Raw genomic sequence first — 20100 nt, 5'->3', positions numbered from 1 at the left:
CCAGGGACAGAGCTGGGAAAGTGGGGAAAAATAAAGTGAAAACTGAGACTGAACATGAAGAATAGCAAGTTTTCTTATTAATCTACAGGATATGGCTCAACAGTAATTCACACAAAGCCTCAATTATTTAACTTGCAACTTTATTTCAGTTTAAATCATTGGTATAAAAGTTTATTATCTAGTTATACAGATACTGGGGGTTTTCAGGGAAGCTTTTTTTGTCCTTTTTAGTGTCTTTTACCACTTGGTCCTCAGGCATGTTTCAAGAGGACTAACACTACATGTGTACCTTAAATTTCTGTACAAAAGCATTTCAAGTCTTTGTTTTGTTCTTCTGCGTAGGATGCCCAAAACATGCATATTATAGACAATATAATGGCCAAGGAAATGTTTCCCCTCTTTAAACTAAGGCAGTTAAAACCCCAGGAATATTGATTGATAAATTTGGAAGAGTAAAAATGCTTCCTTAGTGCTCATTTAATCTTTGAGCAAGTAAGACACACCCTCTTGGAATTACCAGATTTGATTGCCGTCTGCACTGAAAAGACAAAGATTGTCAAAGACAGCATTTAATTATGTACATTTCATAATGCCACTAACTCATCCACTTCTGAATAAGAACTCGTCAACGTTAAGAACTGTGTAAACCCACATGCAAAAATTGCCATAGAATCTTTAAAGTAGAACCAAATTGGCAAGTTTTTGGAAAGGATATTTCAATGTTTAAAAAAAAAAAGTCTATTAAAATGAGCACTTCAAGTAACTTAAATATCTTTAGCAAACATGTCCAGCAAGAGACTCTCTGTAAAAGAAATTGTTCTTAGAACAAAAAGCTAACAAATGGCTATTCAGCCACTAATTTTTCAACACAGTGGTGGGTCTGTGTGAAACAATTTGTAATCTAAATAAAGCGAGTCCATTACAATGTTAAAAAACATACATTAAGCAGGACTGATTAACTATTGCATTTCTGTATTTACAAAAGTGCTTAGCATAACAAAATTACCTAAAAAAATATAAACTTTACCAATATCATTTGGTTCTATGTGTGCTCCTAGACTTGCACTTGGAAAAAATAGTATTTACATTGTTAGATTTAGAGAAGTTTCTATAATTTTTAAAGAAATTTAACAAAACGCCCCCCACAAATGGACCCATATCTAAGTCAATGAATTTCATGTGGCTTATAACGGAGCAGGCGAAAATCCTTGAGTGCTGAACAGGTACAAACAGGTCTAGCCATTATCTGTGGCATTAGACCCCAGAACTGGCTGCCGACAAATTGGGCAAGTGGAGTTTTCAGAAAGCCAGCGGTCAATACAATGAATATGAAACTCATGTGTACAAGGTAACTGCCTTAGTTTATTCCCTGTTGCATATTCATTAATGCAAACACTGCATGTTTTACTCCATTCATTTTCAGTGTGAACATCCCCATAGTTCCGTGTAGAAAGATTGTCAATCTGCTCTTTGGTTAAACCTCTCAAACGATCATCATCATCATCATCTTCATTCAGCAGGAAGAAGTGGGCAAGTCGAAGGATGGGCAGTGTTCCATTCTCCACCAGGCTGTTTGCATCTTGAGACTGCCTGCTATCTTGGCTCTCACGATTGCGCCCAGAACGTTGACTACCACCCCTCTGCCCATTTCTTTCCCTGCTGCTGTCTACTGCATTTCCATTTCTAGACAAAATCCCACTTGGATCACTGCTGTTTGCTGAACTTGAGTTATTCTGTGCATCTGCTGAGTGATGACCGCCTCTTTGCACTTCTGAATTAGATTCAGTTTCCATTAAAGAACTCAGTTCTCCAAAGCCTGTCATTATCTGTCTAAGGATTGATCGAAGAGCCACTGATGAAGGCTCCCCAAGCCCAGTTTCTGAAATCCGACGAAGAGGTATCCGTATAGTGCTAATGTAGGTCCGAATACCGGCGCGTTCTGATCGGGATATCGTGCGCCGAAATCCCCCACTGTCACTTTCAAAGGTAACCGTGTTTTCTGACATTCCTGCTCTAGAACGAGTTCTACTGGCAATGCTGTCCCGGTCTCTGTTTTCTCCAGGACGAATTCTTCTCACCTGAAGATCTAGTGTAATTGTTGGGTGCCTTCTGACAGCAGCTACTGGCCTACTAGATTCTTCCTCTTCCAAAGTTATTCCTAAGGATGGCGCTACACTGGAAAGCTGGGGAGTCTGAGTGTTTTCTCTTGCTTGCTCTTCAGTAGGCTGTGGAGAAGCCTGAGCTGTTTGTCTCCTACTTCTGTTGACTTGCTGTGCATTTCTATCCTGCCCCTGACCACGTTCCTCAGAAGGAGCAGCATCACCTTGCCTTTGCAGCGGGGAGCGGCTTCGACTACTTAAGGTAGACCTCAGCCGCAAAATTTCTAGTCTTTGGTTTGTATTCATCTGGACATTAGCTCTAGCTCTACCCCTTCTGACTCTTGCAGAATTACCTCTTTCTGGCATTTCTCTTGGTTCACCAGCAGCCACAGAATTATTTCGTGTAGTATTATTTGTCTGGCCTGTCAGCTCCCTTGTTCTACTCCTGAGCCTCTCTGAAACTGCGTGAGAGACTATTTCTGACCTTAATGCCATGGCACGCCTTAAAAGCCTGGTCCTTGCAGCTTCGTTGTTTGCCTCTCTTGCAGCCATGCTCCTCGTCCGTGGGGCTACTGAACTGGCAACTAGCTGACGTCTTCTTTCTACGTACAGTCTGGTAGCATCTATATCAACATTCTCCTCGCCGGAAGTTTCAGAACTGTTATTATCATGATTTATATTGATCTCAAGACTAAAGCGAAACTCCCCACTGTTTGGATTCGTTCGACTCACAGCTCTCCAGGTTTGGTTCCCACTCTGTCCACTGCGAGTGGCATTTCCTGTGCGACGAAATGTGTTAAGCCATTCAAGCAAAGAGTCACCGTTGGAGTTTTCCCTGAGAACTTCAGAATCTGAGAGAAACAAAGAATTGCAAACCTTCATATGACTGCACGATCTGCATACTACAATGCACTCCAAAACCCCTTCACTTGCTGGGCTCTGACTTCAGACACAATACAATAACATAACTTGCTATGCTAATGTATAAAAATATGCTCTATGTAAAAATGTCAGCAAAACTTACCAGTTCAACCTAGAATTTTTGTCTCACAAGGAGACTCAGAGAGAAATTAATATGCCCAGATGGCATCTTCTGAGCCAGTGTTCTGATTCAAGTGGTCCAAAGACAGTTGTATTTGTCCAATACCTGCCCCTTGCTGAAGTTACCAGTTTGGGAACAACTCATTTTGATACAGCAAGAAAAAGAATAACAAGTCTTGTCTTCTTTTGGAAAACATCTAAAAAATTTGTTTCCTATAAGTGATACAATAAATGATCATAGAATCATTATGGTTGGAAGGGACCTCTGGAGATAATCTAGTTCAACTCCCCTGCCAAGGCAGGGTCATCTAGAGCAGCTTACACAGCAATGTGTCTGGGTGGGATGTGTTTTGAACAGATTTTCTCCTTTTGTGCAAATATATTCTTTTCCTAATTACAATGCCCACAGCTCCATTTTCAAATCTTCTCCAACTACACAAAGAGGTACAGATACAAGCGTTGTGGTTAGGGCTAGCTATGCATCTAAAGCAGGCCAATTGTCATGATCATAGTGAAGTTTCTCCCTTGAAAAGGGATCAGATTAAGTTCTCCCTACTCCATCACCTCTCTGTGTCCAGGAAGAGTCCAAGAACTTTGGTATCTTTATTTCTGAGCTGCCAATTCCTCCCACAAATTTGACTAGAATTGGCCAAATAAGTAAGCCAATATTTCTGGGGAATTGAAGACAGTGCATAAAACACAAGCCTCACTTGACTAAAACAAATGGAAATTAAACAACAAAAGTGGCAAACCAAAAATGGAGAGATTAACTGTTTTCCAATTAACTTCTTTTCCAACAGCTATAATACATGATAAAACCTCTAAGAACTGAAAAAAAATCGTAATTTTTGTGCTATTACATTTATAAACAATGGAAAGTGAGGGAAAAAGGAGCATGTACTTTGTGATTAATATAAACGAGTTTACATCAACTATTTCAAGTCTGGTTTTGGATGCTTAGGAAATCTTGCTTAGTTTTAAACAATCCCTAGAGGCACATTGAAAATAAAAAAGCAAGAGAAATGAATCTCTCTTAAATATCTTTATAGAACTGTTATCTATGCACCACATGCTATGTGTCTACATATATGAATGAATAATGTTTACCTCCAACAGTTCTACCTTCACCTTCTCTGTTATCCAGATCAGACTGTGATGTCAGACGCTCCTTAGCCCCCTCCAAACGCTGCTGCAACTCTTCTGCTGTTATTTCTCCTGAATTTACATTTTGATAACACTGTTAGATAAGACACTACTACTGCCTCTATACAGCCATGCAGAAGTAATATTTTCTATCTAGAATGAAAATCTTCAGAACACAGAAAAAACTGGCGAAAACAGAAAGAAAACAACACTAATGTGAGACTATAGTGCAGATATCAGTGAAAGTAGGTAGTGGAGTGGAAGAAATAGAAGCTGAATGTGTCAAGAGTATTCTCAGCTTCCAGTAACAATTCAGACATCCCCAAAATTGCCACGTATCGACAGATATACTTGAATGTACCAAATGTTACTTATTTTGGTTTGGACGCCCAAATGCAGCATCTTTGTATACAGGTAAAGTATACTTTTGTTCCATATGGAGGTTTTTTCCCTTTCTACAAAGCCACAGAAGTCAGGCTGCTTGAGTCACAGTACCACAGGTGGTGCCTAACAGCAGGAGTGTTACTTCATTACACTTCTACTGAAGGTATGCACATCTTACCAGGAGTGCCAAGCAGGTTTCGGTCCCTCATTAACCTGTAGTCCTCCTCGTTGAGCTCGTTAATGAACTGGTAATAGGCCTCCTCCCTGCTGAGGCGCTCCAGCTGCCGCTGTCTCTCGCCTTCGCCGTGGCTGCGCTCTCGTGAAGGCACCTGCTCATTGCCGTTTCCTGCACGGTGTCGGAAGCGATCCATAACGATAATGCCAAACTGTCCTGGACAAAACCAGAGATTAGACTGCTCAGAAATTACAGGAAGAATTTACCTAGTTTGCAGTAAAACGTTCCCAGCATTTTCAAATAAATTAGTTAATTAATAGCTAAAGATGAGTAAGGAGAACCAAGCTCCGTGTTATTTGCCAAGACAACAGTGCAGCTTATTATTCAAATATATAAATACTTCTAGCTTGTTGAAAAATAGTTTCAAGCCCCCTTCCTCACTGAAAGGGCATACTGGTTGGTATGGCAACTTTAAAATAAAAATGCAATGACAGATTCTTATTTTTTTTTTAGCTAAATAATGATATTCTAGAAAGTTAAAGGAATTAACATAAAATTTATATCCTTTCTCTCATGTAAAATACAACAGCAGTGGGGAGTATTTTAAAAGCTGAAGTATAGCTAAAAACATGGTTTTCTGATTATTGGACTGCAATTATTCAGTGTAGACTTGTGACAACCCCAACATAAGACTACATTAGTATTTTCATTAGTAATATCCCCCACGTAGTATACAGCCTACAGATTTATTTTTGGTGGAATGACTCTTCTGACATTCTTACATTATTTGTATATTTTCCTTGCAGTTTCTAATCCAAGGATTAACTAGCAAAGAGATATCCATCTGCAGAATATGGATGTAAAAGGGATGGGCTGTACTTTTACCACAGTTCTTCATCACTTACAAAATATTGAACTAATGGGACCACACTGTTAGAAGGCAAGAATAACCTTCCAGAGTCAAAGAGGCATAATCTCCGTTGATTCCCGTGTCATTATCATCTCCCTCTGGTTAGGGCTCAATTCGAGCCAATCGGCACTCAGACCACTCCTCAACGTTCCTATTTTCTAAAGGAAACCTGTTCTTCCACTCTCTATTTGAAAGGCAATAAAGTGTCCTTTCAACTGAGCTTCCTGTTTAACAGGCACCTGTAACACCTGCTGATGCAGACACCTGACAAAAGAGATCACTCCTCGAAAGAGATCATCAGGCTAAAAAAGCCCCAACCACACTGCACCATGCTGCTTGCATAAATGCCTTTCCCTTTTATTTGTTTGCTTTTTGTCAATTGACACACACATAAAATCCACTTCCAGTTTAGATTATGGGGAAAACACAGAAAACAACATTCTAAGCACACTCCTGATCAATAATTAGTCATCACAGGACAGGTGATGAGACAACAAACAGACCAAACCAATTAACTATTAGAAATACATCAAAAAAAGGGCAAATTTTAATCAACAGTGCAAACAGAAATTACAAAAATAATCAGAAAATGTATGTCAACAGCAGAAGCTGGTATACATTTGATATACCTTTCTTATGTTCTTCGTGGGATCCATTCTGATGTATCCTTGGTTTCAATATTTCCACACCTCATGTTACTTCCCCCCACCAGCCCCTGCCCCAGGTAACTGCACTTCTAAATACACTTTTTCCAAATCAACCATCTTCCTCCTGTGTCCAATTTTTGATGCATTCAAAATACTCTCTCCTAGCTCTAACTCGTTCAGCTTAAAAGAAATTAAATGAGTATCTTCCCTTCAAGACACTTTCCATTCCCATAATATTTTTTCTTTTCTATCAGTGTTGTCCTCTTGGCTCACCCTCACAAACTATAGATAACTTCTGACTCTGATTTCCCACAGGGGCTATGTTCAAACCAGGTCACTTCTCATACCACATTTCTAATCAAAAATTTCTCATCCAGCTCTTCCTCTTACTACCCCGGTTTCCTCACAACAAAAGCAGTTCCCACCCAACCCCACCAGCCAACACTATCATTACCTTGGCAACACCCATCGTGACTATTACCATGAAAATCCCCAATCCAGGCTGCACTGAATACTGAAGTGCCTCTGTCCCAGGTGACTTAAAACTTGACACAGGTGCAGCAGGGAGGGGGGGGAAGAGGATTGATAAAATGAATTCAATTTCACGTGAGGCTGTTATTTAGACAAATGCCTCAGAACAACATGTGGCCGCTTGCCTGACAATGACCATTCTAAGTCAACCGACTTCCCATTATATGATTATATTTCATGATTTAATTCCCAATACAATCATGGCATTGCCGCACAGAAGAAAATGCGATATATATTCTTAAGAAGTCCATCACATGTAGTCCCCCTCAATCTAAATTTAAAGTGTTGTTCAAATGAGAGGTTCTTTAGTATTCAGTTATCCACAGAAAATCTGGAAATCTCTTTGATTTTGTGGGTAGTTAAGGAAAAAAAAACATTCTTTTGTTGACAACTGTATGGTAGGATTAGTCACACTCCTTAAATGACTCACTTAGAAACCGTAAGAAGTGTGAAGTGCTCGGTTGTCCCATCTGTTTAACATAACTCCATGGATGACAACTACTATCCCTATTTATCAAATGCCATCAAAACTAAGTACTTTGGCACCTAAAATGCTTTAGCGTTATGAAAATCGAAGGCTATTAACTGAATCAGAAATTAGATACATTACACTAGAATATTTCAGAGTATTGAAAAGTTGAAGGATATTAGCTACTAAGATACAAAAAAAACCTGAAATCGAAATCCAGTTATGACTCAGATTACTCTTCCTTTGCAAAGAGATAGGGGTCGCATGCCAACACCTTATGTTTTCTAGCATTTTCAACCTAAGACCCACTCCTTTAGATTTTCATTCATAATTACTCTGGTCTATTCTTTAAGGTTTATGACTATTTTCTAATATACACCTTATGCTTTTAGGTTTCAGCCTGTTTTCCTCAAGTATGACCTCCGGGTCAATTAGGTACTCATTTTCTGAAAGACTACCACCTGATTGCAAGGTGACTACGGAGTTTAGCTGAGGAAACCTCCCCGAGCCAGAGGGCTATTTAATATTTCTGTCACACCGCAGCCTCCAGGCAGGATGATCTCACCGACTTCGGGAACAAAAAATAATAAAAAAAAAAACAAAAAACAGCCCGCAAACCAAACCCAGAAACCCCCGCGCACGAAGCCGGGGGAAAGAGAGAAAAAGGGAGAGTCAGTAGGTAATGAAAACACAGCCCCCGGGACGCCCAGAGGGACCCAAGCCGAAGGCCTGGGAGCGGCCGTCCACCCCCGCCCCAGGCCTAGGCCTAGGCCGGCAGCAGGGCCCGCAGACGCCAGCGTCGAGCCAGGCACCCCCAGGGCAGGCCAGGGCTCCACGAGCCCTCGGGCCCGGTCCTGCCCCGCCCCCCGCCTGTTGCCGGGGAGACGGGAGCGCTGTGACTGACGTGGCTCCTGCCCAATGCCCCCGCCGGCCCGCGGCCGCCGGCCAATGGCAGCAGCGACAGCCAGCCCGTGCCCTCCCGCCGCTCTCCCCGCGAGCTGCCCGCCGCGGCCCCGACACCGACCGCCGCGGCCGGACCCACGCTGTCCGCCGCTGCCCGAGCCCACGGCTCCCGTGCCCGCGGCGGGCCGCGTCACCCGCTGCGGCAAACTGGGGAGGCGCCCATGCCGCCGCCTGCCCCGGTGGGGGGAAGCCTCCCGAGAGCGCAGCCGGCAAGACCCCAGAGCCCGTCCCTGCCTGCTGCCAGCGGCGGCGCGGGCCGCCCGGCTCAGCCCCGCGCCGCGCTCATCGCCCCGTCCCCCCCCGCGGCAGCGGGACCCGCCCCCGCGGGGACGCGGACCCTGGGTGTGCGAGCGGGGCGCGCTCCAGCTCCAATTGCGGTCCGGGTGGCGGCTCCAGCTCCGATTGCGGTCCGGGCGGCTACTGGCGCCGCCGGCGCAGGTTCCGTGCACGAGGGAGGGCTCCACCGCGAGCCCCGCCCCCTCATGCGCACGCGTGTTTGGCACTGTGTAATAACTTACGTAAGGAGTAAGATTGATTATAGAGGCACTTTTCCCTCTGCTCCCTCCTTCCCAGTCTTCCTGTGGTTTTAAATGGGACGCTTCTCCTTCTTCCGCGACTTTGCCTCCCTTTCTTTCCTTTTTGTTTACGTTTCTTTCTGCGGGAATCTCCCAGTGAACTTTTTTCTAAAACGTTCAAAAAATAATTGCCCGGTGTCGTCGATTTTGGCGATTTCCATTTGTAGAGCCTTGGCTAGAAGTTCTCCCACGCAAGTGCGGAACCTCTCCACAGAATGTTGCCGGTTCTAGTTGCGGACTCACTGAGGGAACCCCCGGACTCGCTGTCCCGAGGTGCTTGTACGGGTTTGTCTCAACACATCCTGCAGAAACTCTCTGAATAGGCAAAATGAGGGGATTCCGCCTGGAGGGTGCTTCTGTGTAAAAGCGCTACCTCATCCTCACGTCCGAGCTGCTCTTGTGTTCAAACCGGCTTGCGGAAATAAACCAGAGTTTGGGTATTTTCTGTGCCACTGGTCCCGCTACAAAGGAGCACCCTCGGTAATGAATGAGGTGCTAGGAAGGGCTAAGGGCCGCTGTCCATGAAGATACTTTCACAATACACCCATAATTTCTTTTTTTTCCGCTTAAAGGAAAAGAGTTTAGGTTTGGTGGTGGTTTACATTCCTGTTCTGCCATTAGGTGGTTTCCATCAGACAAACTGATGGTTGGGACAAATTCTTAACACCGAGGCCAGATCAGGAACTCCTCCCTGCCCTCTGCATTCAGAAAATGGTAACCTCTCTTTCTCATATGCCTTGCCATTGTATAAATAGTATTGTATTATGATTCGCCTTGCCTGAAGCAATTAAAATATGTCCTTCCTAAAGATCAATTTTACTTTCATAATAAAAGCCAGAGCATCCATCTATCTATCTATCTATCTATCTATCTATCTATCTATCTATCTATCTATCTATCTATCTATCTATCTATCTACCTACCTACCTACCTACCTACCTACCTACCTAAACCATCTGTCCATCTGGTTACGTTATTTAAATCTTTTCCTCTAACAGTCTACTTTTACTAATCATTGTTCCACAGTCAAACACAACATCTTCTCTGGTATCAAGCCCACATACAGACTGTTCATCCAGAAGGAAGTTATGATTTAGATGGGTGAATAATTGCATATTTCCATAGCAGAACCTTACACTGAATTTGTTTATTTTCCACTGACCTGTTACCAACACAGAATTTGGTGTCCATGTCCTGTTCATAGTGATGTTTCACAACAGTACACTATAACTAAGTAAAGTACTTGTTCATTTTATGTTGTGTGGTTAATATAAAATGTCAAGAGTAGACCTTTCTTAGAATATTGTTGCACTGTGGCGATGCCGTCCACAGTGAAACACGCTCTTTGCAACTATAATAAAAATAGCCTGTGGAGGGCAGCAAACCTCAGGCAATTACTAAATTTTGTAATAGATTGAGAACCTGGATTTAGTTTGATCCATCTTTAAGGTTCTTTAGAAAGTAGCTCTATTCTGTTATATTTTATTGTTTAATATAAGTAAAGCAGGACCTTATAATCGGTCTTTTTAAACTGGATCTTAGCATCTCTAGGTGACACCAAAGTGCTGACATGAAGTTGCTTTGCTTGAGAGGAATCTGGACAGGCTGGAGGAATGGGACATCAGCAAGTTCATGAAGTTCAATGAGGACAAATGCAGTCCTCCATCTAGGAGTGATCAGCCCCCTGGGACAATCCTGGAGATTGGACCAGTGTGGTTCCTTCCAACCTGACCCATTATGTGATCCTGTGAACACAGAAAATTGATTATCAGGATATGACTGGGAAGTGATTACTCCCCTTTACATGGTTCTTGTTTGCCTGCATGTGGAATACTATGTCCAGTTTGGGGGTCTCCAGTAGAACAATCCTCATACGGAAAATTCTGGATGAATTGGAGTGAGTTCTATTGAGAGGACTAAGGTGGTCATGGGGCTGGAGCACTTGCCACATGAGAGAGGCTGTGGGCCCTAGGACTTCTTCAAGTTGGAATAATGGGCAGCCTGCCAGTACTGACAAGGAACTTACTGGAAAGACAGGCATTTGTATTGAGAGAAGGACAGAAAATTGGATAGTCGGGTCCAGAGAGGCTATGGAATATCCTTCCATAGAGGCTTGAGTGGAAAAGCCCTCAAGCAACCTGAATATAAGAGTAGCCCTGCTCTGAACAAGATATTGTCCAGAGGTCCCTTCCAACGTGAATATTTCTATGATTATAAGAAATAATATAAAGTAATATTTCAGGGTTTATTTCCCCTCAGACAGGGCTCTTCTCAACAACAACAGTAACCATGAGTTCATAGTCTGAATTTTCAAGGTTTGTAGAGACAGAATCAGAGAATCACTTAGTTTGGAAAAGACTTCTAAAATCCAGTCCAAACCATTAACCCAGCACCACCAAATCCACCGCTAAACCATGTCCCCAAGTGCCACATCTGCATGTCTTTTAAGTACCTCCAGGGATGGTGACAACTGAATCTCTGTCAGGAGCATAACATAGGCTGATTGTTACCGTAGGTGGTCCTGAGTCTGGGAAACAGATGTTTCTCTGAATGGAATCACAACTCTCCTATACAGCACCTGGATCCAAAGGACTGATGTATGTTTGCAAGTAACTTGTTAGATCAAGATGATCAATTTTATAGTTGAATATAGTTGAGTGCAAAATAAAAAACAAAAAAACAAAGCCCAACACATTGCTTTACATAGGGAACTGTTTGTAGATTCAGCACTTACCTGCATTAAGTAAACTGTGTTTTTAAATGCTGCTGGTATTCAGATCACTCATCTGCAGGATGAGTAAAAACTGCAAGGTTCCTGAAAAATACTCAGACTGTGCAAGTGTGACAGTTAGTTTTTCTTTACATACAAAAAGGAAAAAGTGCCACTACATTATTGTCTTGCCTTCAGCTTTCCCTGGACTAAACAAAAAATGGAAGATGTATAGCACTTAGCAGGACTGCACTTTTTCAGTCAGTACCAAGCTGGGAACCCCTCATTCACACCGCTAGAGAATGTCTCCATGGGGATATGGGAAACTTCAAGCAGGCAGCTACAGTTTCATTAAAAGTTTTCTGAAAAGCAAAAGTATGTTCACACTTGGCAAATGAATAAGTGGAATGAGTAGACACTCTAATGGCATGGGGATGTGATTGAGTGTTGTAGGTTATCTACTCATAAAATGAAAGATGAGAAAGCAAAAATAATAAAGTTTGCTTTTCTGTACTTTTATTCTATTTTTGAAGACTGCAAAACAAAGAGCAAATAGTTGTACATTTCCCAGTTGTAAGATTTGTTTTGCTTCAAAAACTCTGACTCCAGCACCAACACTGTGGCCACAAGTATGCAAACACACACCTCTCCCAAAACCAGCTTTGCTTTCGATATTGATGCTCCCATACCCCAAGTGAGAGCATTTACTTATTGTCACAATCCAGCCTGTTCCCAGTCCAGGCTTTCACCTGAAAGACAATTCCCTGAAATACATTCAGAAGTGTTTAATGGTGTCAGTCTTCCTTGACTACTGTCCTCTCTGGTCACAGCTTGCTTTGATAACTGCCTCCAACCCACTGCACCTTATCAGCGCTAACATGGTAACAGTGGCTTTGCTGCAGAGAACTCAGATATCCTTCACAGGTGAGATGATGCCAAACAGAAAAATGTTAAAAGTGTGTGTGTTCTGGACATATTAGAAATTACACAAACTCGGAACAGAAGGATATGATAAAGCAAACCGTGAATGTTAGAGGAAAAAAAGAGGAAAGCTCCAAAAATCCAACTTCAGCAGGATGTGTTAAGCATATACTTTTAAACTGAGTCCTGAGAGAGCATGAGAGAAGGGAATGAAAAACTGGCAGTAAGAGATAAGAAATCCTATCAATTGAAAGGGTCACTGTGGGGATGGAGTCCTGAGAGTCAAGAATACCAGACCCTGGTTGTGTCTGTCTTCTGAAGAGCGGACCCCAAAATCAAACTTTTCCTTGAAATTATATTACACCATGACAGATTTTTAAAATAAAGCACAAAATATGCAACTTTCCATGAAACAGAGTTAAAAGTTGACCATGAAATGTCAGTATTTATTTCTCATAATAAAAAGAGACAAAGTGTGTTTTCTGTTTCAAATCCTTCTTGAGTTGGGGACCATAGGTCTGAATTGGCAAAATCGAACATTGGTTTCGATACAAGTACCTGAAGTGGAAACAGAGAGAAGGTGCGGCAGATTTGCAGCTACACTCATTCTGGAAGGCATACAATTCAAATGGTATGTACAATTAAGGAAAGAAACATTCAAGCAAACTTGTAAATATTGTTACAAAAGGACCAACAGTCTGGGAAAGAAGATATCTCAGTTGTCGTTTTGACTTCTCAGAATTTGTCGAAGTGTGGAATTCTTCCCAATTCTTTTATGCAAATGTGAAACATAGCACAGGTTGTCAGAAAATGAATCTGGATTGTCTGTTCTTGTTTTCCTTCATGATGTCTTTCCTTTCTAAGCAGATATTGTTTGTCTTCTGCACCCTGCAATGTTTCAGCTCTGGATGGACTAATCCCAACCATCAATTACCATGCAGTAATTGGATTCATGTGGAGGAGTTTGGATGTTCTTGCCTCCACAAAAAAATGATTAATAACTCAAAGAAGAGTACAAAGCTACAGAAGTGTGGTTATTGCTACCTCCCCTGCTGATAGGACTGAGGGTAGTGAGCAGGCCAGAGGTACTGTACATGGTGGGTTTGGCCATGCAAGCTTGGTCCCTTACTACCCCTGAAAGTCCCCAAAGCCAAGCATCCCTGAAAGCAGAGATGGGGCTGAGATGGATGAACTTTGTGAGGTGGATGGCATCTTCCAGACTGGTCTCTGCTGGGCTGCCCTGACCTGTTTCTGCTTGGTGTAGTGAGATACTGGGCAATGTTCTTGTAACATTTACTTGAGTTACTGGGCAAATAGAGTGTAATTTTGCTGCTTCTCTCAATTGCACTTATTTTTTGTAACACATGCCTAATTGCTTCATTCAACATACATAATATCCCTAACAACCTCATAGCAACATATTGAAAGTCCAACTGCAGGCTTCTGACATGAGTCTGATTGAGTGATGCCAGCTTGGGAAGCAGGCACAGCCCTATCCCAAATTTTCAGGGATCAGTGCTAACGTGTAAATGAAAGTTAAGATTTGTAATTGAAAATGGAAATGATTTCAGACCATTCCACAATATGTTGTTTCTTCTTTCAGGAGCCCCCACATTCTATGATGTCTCTAAGTTAAGGGATTTGAGTGCCCACTTATTTACTCAATGTGCTGCATTCTTGACATGAAACATGAAGTATGTGTGCATGACTATTAAAAATACCAAAAGCTGGCCTGTAAGCAGAAAGATTGCTGTAGCTTTAGTTTAGTTCCAAGCTGCCTCTTCTACAAAATTACCAGCTGACTTTGTGTTGGGTGGGTAACCCTGGCTCTGTCAGCCAAGGAGAGGAATCGGGAAATGCCCAGTTACTGGTCACATACAAGGCCCTTGCTAAACATAACAGCTTTTGTATTACATCCTGACTCATCTCAGCAACCACACAGAGAGGGTTTGTCAGCATCTGTGTCTTGAGTGCTGTGAGCAGCCCGGGACATCACAATATAAGACATGAAGCTATTAGAAAGTGTCCAAAGCAAGGCAACCAAGATGGTGATGGAGTGGCTGAGGTCACCTGTTCTGTTCAGCCTGGAGCAGAGGAGACTGAGGGGAGACTTCATTGCAGTCAGCAGCTTCCTCATGGAGGAATAAAGAGGAGCAGGCACTAATTTTTCCTCTGTGGTGACCAGTGACAGAGGAAATGGCCTAAAGTTGTGTCAGGGGAGGTTTGGAATGGATATTGGAAAAAGGTTCTTTACCTAAAGAGTGGTTGGGCGCTGGACCGGGTTCCTCAGGGAAGTGGTCACAGCATCAGCCTGGCAGAGCTCAAGAAGTATTTGGACAGTGCTCAGGCACATGGTGTGAGTCTTGGGGATGGTCCTGTGCAGGGCCAGGAGTTGGACTCAATGAACCTAATGGATCCCTTCCAACTCAAAATATTCTATGATTCTCCAATATTGACCGTGTTCACAGTTCTGGAATTGTCTTAATTACAGCAATGCTAAGGGATGCTCAGAGCGGCAGGGACCAACTGCGTCTGCCCTCGCCAGCCTGGATCGAGCCGGGGACCGGAATATTCACCGTAGCCAAGACCCCAGGAAGGGCCAGAGCGCTGGTCACAGTGGCTGCTGATGGCGGGCCCCGTGCCCCCCGTGCCCTGCCCAGGAACTACAGCTCCCGGCAAGCAGTGCGGCCTGGCCTCCCTCTCTTCCACTGCCTGTACTACAGCTCCCGGCGTGCGGCTGCGCCCGCAAGGCACGCCGGGACGGCCCCTTCCACGTGGTGCGCTGCCCGCGGCCGGGGAGGTGTCCGCGGTTTGCGACGTCCGTTTGCGGCAGCGCGCGCGGGCGCGGCCCCGAGAGCCCGCCCGGGGACCGGCGGCGGTGCCGCTGCTGGCGCGGAGCGAAAGGAGGGAAGGAGCGCCGGGGGTTGGGGCTCGGCGCGAAGGGAGCAGCCCCGCCGCTGGATGTTCCGCGGGGCGGCGCGGGGGCCTCCTCCTCCTTCTCCTTCTCCTCCTCCTCCTCCTCCTCCTCCTCCTGCTGCTGCTGCCGCCGCCCGGTGTGTGCGGCGGGGCGGGGCGCGGCTGCCGGGGGCGGCGGCGGCGGCGGGTCGCGGCGGGCGCCCAAGATGGACTATGACTTCAAGGTGAAGCTGACCGGGGAGCGCGAGCGAGTGGAGGACCTCTTCGAGTACGAGGGCTGCAAGGTGGGCAGGGGCACCTACGGGCACGTCTACAAAGCCAAGCGCAAGGACGGGTGAGTGAGCGAGCGAGCGAGAGGCTTCCTGCGGGACCCCCGTCCCGCCCGCGCTCTCCTTCCCCCGGCCGCCTTCTGCCCCACAGGTTCCTCTGCCGCCCCCCGCCCCCCCCCCGTCCCCTCGTTAATGCCGCCCTTTCTCCGGCCCTGCCTGATCCCCGCCCGGCGAGCCCCGCGTTAGCCCGGCCGGCCGGAGCCTGGTTCCCCCCCGGTGTCGCTGCGAGCGTCCCCAGCCCCTCAGCGCTGTGCCGGAGCCGTGCTTCCGTGCGGGTGAGCTTGGAGAAACATTCTCTGCCCGAGGAAAAGCGTTCCCTTAATGGATTCTCGTTGTGAGTAAATCAGTGGCCGCTTACACTGTTCAGCCTGATCATCGGCTTCATAGAACGGGTTTTTTGTTGTTGTTTGGTGTGTTTTTTTAACAATGGCTTTTTTTAATATGATTTATTACTTGTAGTCACCATTTTGGGTCGTCTTGCTGGCTGCTTCGGAAGCCAAAGTCTGCTGGTGCTTTTGGGGCTTTAGAATGCTTTAAACAACCTTTTGTGTATGACCAGTTCTTGGTATAGACCCGAGTAAATGAATTTTTTGGCATAAAGATTTTAAAGAAAGAGCTAATGAAACTGTCATTTAGGTTTCACTAGTCCGTGACATGGCATCACTTGCTGAACAGCGGAACAATAGGAAGTAGGGAGCAGGAGAAACTGGAGAGGCACGGGTTGTTCCTGTAGCAGGTCCTAAATTTTGAATTGTATCTAGTCTTTCTCTTAAAGTCTCACCGCAGTGGTGCTCCGTCTGCTGTCATGCAAATAGGTGCATTTTTAAAGTCTGGCTATTATTTTTACATTGAATGAATAAACTTTTAAAACAGGCAGTGGTCAGTCATGGCCAAAATACGATCTGGTTATGTTTACATAAGCTTTTGGTTCTAGAAGGAAATGCTCTGGCTATTACCTAGAGAACAGTTGTAATGAAAATGGTTGCACCTTGTCTTGTCTCGTCTGTGTCTTAAACATGCTGATATGAATTGCAGCACAGTTACTTCAGCCTGAATTTTGTTTGATGGTAGGAGTCGGGTAACTACTTTTTGGCACTATTTTTATATTTGGATCCTTCCAACTGTTCATACAAAAAATTCTTATCTTGCCCAAATTCTTTCTATTCTGGGAGGGCAAGAGGGAAAAAATAAAAACAGTTGTAAGTGTGATAAGCTGTTGCCTCAAGTCTCCTTTATATACAGGTACCAATGCTGCTGATACAGCCAGCCCTGGTTTCTGTGCCCGTGCAGGGATCTGTAATAAAAAAAAAACAAGTCGAGGTACTGAAAGATACGGCTACATTTTTAATGTTTATGTCAGGCAACTTTGCAGCTGTTCAGCATGTTGGACTGCAGCAACGCGTAGGGAATTCAGCATGTCATGCTGCTGAAGCATTTTTGGTGAAATCATCAGTCTGCTTGATGTTGTTTGGGAGAGAATGTTTAAAAATGCTGGTGGTAGTGCTCTTCTGAAAAATTTCAATAAAAAACCGGAGTTGTTTGCTTTAAAAATGGATAGTTGCTCAAAGGTAGTTTTACAGTAGGATGTATATGTTTTTAAATCTTCACCCTTGTTGGTGCGTGGGGAGATTGAGGTATGGTATTTGATTAAAGTTTGGGGGGAAAAAAGCAATGTGTATTTTCTCCTTTTTCCTTTGGTTTGTTGTTCATTTAGAGCCTTGTTTCCCATCCCTTTCTGTAATACTTCCCATTTGCCTTTAAAATTTCTGAAAACTTTTGCTTTTAAATATCCTGTGGAATTGCTCTTGGATGGTCACTAAAATATGTAAAATAGAAGCACCCATAGAAACTTTTTTTAGCTTATAATATATTTGTACATATGTGATCTTAAATTACAAGGGTGGAATTAGGATTGAAGGTTTCATTTACATCCCTTTAACCAGAGGGAATCGATTAAATCAAAGAAGCTAGTAATAACATTTAGTGTTCCTGGAGCTGTGGTAGTAGATGGATGGATGTTATGTCTTGTGGTGGGGAGCCTGCAAAAGAGTCTAGTATTTATATATTAGTATATGCATATATTAAAAAAAATACTCTTGCATTGTTTTAGTATTCCCCAAATGGTAAGTAGTGATGGATGAATAATTTTTTTAGTTATTTCTAGTATCTAATCAGCTCATACCTTCTTTTTCATATTTCCTTTGAGCTTACAAGTGTTCTTTAACTTCGTTACATGATTCTAATTCTTAATTTAAATAGCTCAAATCTTCTAAGATATGCATGGTAATTTTTAGAGTACTTTGAAGAGTGGGCTGCAGGACTGCAAATATTTTGTTAACAGTATTGGTTCAGCTTTTTCTTAAGTGATGTCTTCTAGTATGGAGGACTAAGAGATAGAAGATCACAAAAAAGAACTAAATTTTAGTAATTCAATTTGTGCAAATATATCTTCTAAGGCCCTTGGTGATAAAACCCAGTTCAAGAATACTAGGAGCAGTGTCTGTAGTACAACTGTTGTCTTCACCTCTTTTTTTTTTTGTTTGTTTCGTTTTATTTTGTTTTACTGCTTTACAGGTTTTACAGCTGCCTCTGAGGTGCAGTAAGGCAATTGAAAACTAGATAGCAGCTGTGTATCCTTGTGCCAGGAAGTTAATTGCATCATTGGAACTACACAGGAGTGTTTTGGAGGACAGTCTTTCAGGAATCTTGGTGGAGTGAGAATCCTAATGAAGGAGAGATGTCCTGTAGTATGTGTAGTATGTAGTTACAGATGGGGGTGTAAAGAAAGTATTTCTTTCATGCCTTGTTCCAAGAAAAAAGCCAGTCCAGCCCTTCAGTGCCCTTTGCCACAGAGTGAGGCTTGGGGTCTCTTCTGGTCCATCTCAGAGGATCACCAGGTACAGCTCCATGGAGGTTTCTCACCTGTTATCTGCCAGACTTGACCCAACTGAACACCCAATCAGCTGAGTGACAATGTCAGGCATCATAATTGAGCTCTGTCTGGTGCACTGCCTGCAGCAAAATGGTATCCTGAAGTTTTTATTTTAATCTCTTTTATTTTAACTTTGTCTCTCTATGTGGTTGAATCTTCCTGGCTTTTTATTGAATGGTGGCATCTTTTTCATCAGTGCAGTACCTGCAATGGGCTCTAAAACCTGCTTAGACAAAGTCTGTGGATTGATGAAGCTTATTTTTATAGCAGAAAGGTGTACAAAGAAGCATTTGACTCTAATGGGGTTTATTTTTATAGCAGAAAGGTGTACAAGAAGGCATTTTACTCTAATGGCATACACTGGGAGGGGGGCATATGGCATGTTGAGCATCAGTCTTTATCTAAAGGAACTGTTGCTCATCTCTAGTGTTTCTAAGATAGTTTAATTTTTTTTTTCCCCCTGGAAAATGTCAGTTATTTCCTGCATAAATGTTGCCTTGTGTGCCATTTGGGTGCTCCCTCAGGAGCGCTCCTCAGCCCAACTATTAAACCTACCTATTTGACTTATGCTGGACTTGGAAAATATGCCAGAAGTTTTTGTATGGTGTACTGACATGCAGATCTATTGTTTTTTACATTTTCTCTCTGCATCTCACTAGGAGCCGAGGGCCAGTCACCGGCAGACTGAGATGGCAGGATGCTGGGGTCTCTTGTGCAGGCCTGGCTGCCCAGTTTTGTGCAGCACAGGAGGTACAGCCCCTCCTGGGACTGGCACCCTGTGCTGAGCACATGGTCATGTCAAATCCGTGTGCCCAGGTTTACTGGGATTTGTCTTCCATTGCTTTCTTTGCTCTCCTCTCCCTTTTTATGATACAGCTACAGACAGAAATGTGGGAGGGAAGCCTGTTCTGTGGAGGGAGGCTGATTGTTTCAGTGGCAATTTGGAGTGTTTCCAAACAATCATTTTTCCTGTTTATCGGATGTGGTTTGGATGAGAAGAAGAAACTATTGAATGTCCTTGTTTGGCAGTATCTAACTTTTTAATTACAACAGCAAAAAAACTATGTAATTTAGGGTCTTGAACTTTATAAATGTCCCCTGGTGCTTTATTAAAAGCTTTCCTAATCTCTTGGAAAGAGACTTGAGTGGAGAGACTGAAGGTGGGAAACTGACACTAAGCAAACTAGTGCTCTCCTAGTTGTTATCAGGATCTGTGAGAATTGATGCTGGTCCCAAACACAAGTGGAATTAGATTTTTTTTTGTTTTTGTAATTTCAGCTCTTACAGTTCTGTGTTGGAAGTATTGCTGTAGGTGGGGGAACAGATTGTTTAATTTGAACCTACTGACACATTGT

The 20100-nt window shown here is 43.5% G+C and overlaps 2 protein-coding genes across 9 annotated transcripts in view; one reads left to right on the top strand and one right to left on the bottom strand.

Annotated features, from left to right (window-relative positions):
* Positions 1-123: 123 nt before the first annotated feature.
* Positions 124-8809, bottom strand: RNF6 (ring finger protein 6). Of its 6 annotated transcripts, none has more exons than XM_014251977.2 (4): positions 8700-8809; positions 4846-5058; positions 4248-4355; positions 124-2950 (listed from the first exon to the last, which is right to left on the bottom strand). In XM_014251977.2, exons 2-4 carry the CDS (start codon positions 5036-5038, stop codon positions 1236-1238), a joined length of 2016 nt encoding a protein of 671 aa, XP_014107452.2. In that variant the 5' UTR covers positions 5039-5058; positions 8700-8809; the 3' UTR covers positions 124-1235. The 6 variants fall into 6 exon arrangements, with proteins under 6 accessions (XP_014107452.2, XP_087907822.1, XP_005516330.3 ...); XM_088051696.1 differs by having other exon boundaries at positions 4846-5053; positions 8700-8766; XM_005516273.3 differs by lacking the exon at positions 8700-8809 and adding an exon at positions 6382-8390 and having other exon boundaries at positions 4846-5053.
* Positions 8810-15665: 6856 nt separating this feature from the next.
* Positions 15666-20100, top strand: part of CDK8 (cyclin dependent kinase 8) — a 75379-nt gene continuing 70944 nt past the window's right edge. For all 3 annotated transcript variants that reach the window (XM_014254969.2, XM_014254896.2, XM_005516274.2), the window contains exon 1: positions 15666-15818. In XM_014254969.2, coding sequence (XP_014110444.1) covers positions 15691-15818 — 128 coding nt within the window. In that variant the 5' untranslated portion in view covers positions 15666-15690. The remainder of the gene's footprint in view (positions 15819-20100) is intronic.

The sequence above is a fragment of the Pseudopodoces humilis genome, chromosome 2 (assembly GCF_049639895.1).
Source record: "Pseudopodoces humilis isolate 2021_Gansu_Grassland_sample_001 chromosome 2, ASM4963989v1, whole genome shotgun sequence".
NCBI lineage: Eukaryota > Metazoa > Chordata > Aves > Passeriformes > Paridae > Pseudopodoces > Pseudopodoces humilis.
The sequence above is the reverse complement of the archived record's forward strand: the minus strand, read 5'-3'. Positions and strand labels throughout refer to the sequence as shown.

Coding starts and splice junctions, on each gene's coding strand:
- RNF6 (XM_005516273.3), bottom strand. CDS start 6,408: ATGGATCCCACGAAGAACATAAGAAAG. Junction 5,054..6,381: donor CCACGAAGAACATAAGAAAG/GTATATCAAATG, acceptor TGTCCAGGACAG/TTTGGCATTATCGTTATGGA. Junction 2,951..4,247: donor TGAAGGTAGAACTGTTGGAG/GTAAACATTATT, acceptor TGTTTCTCTCAG/ATTCTGAAGTTCTCAGGGAA.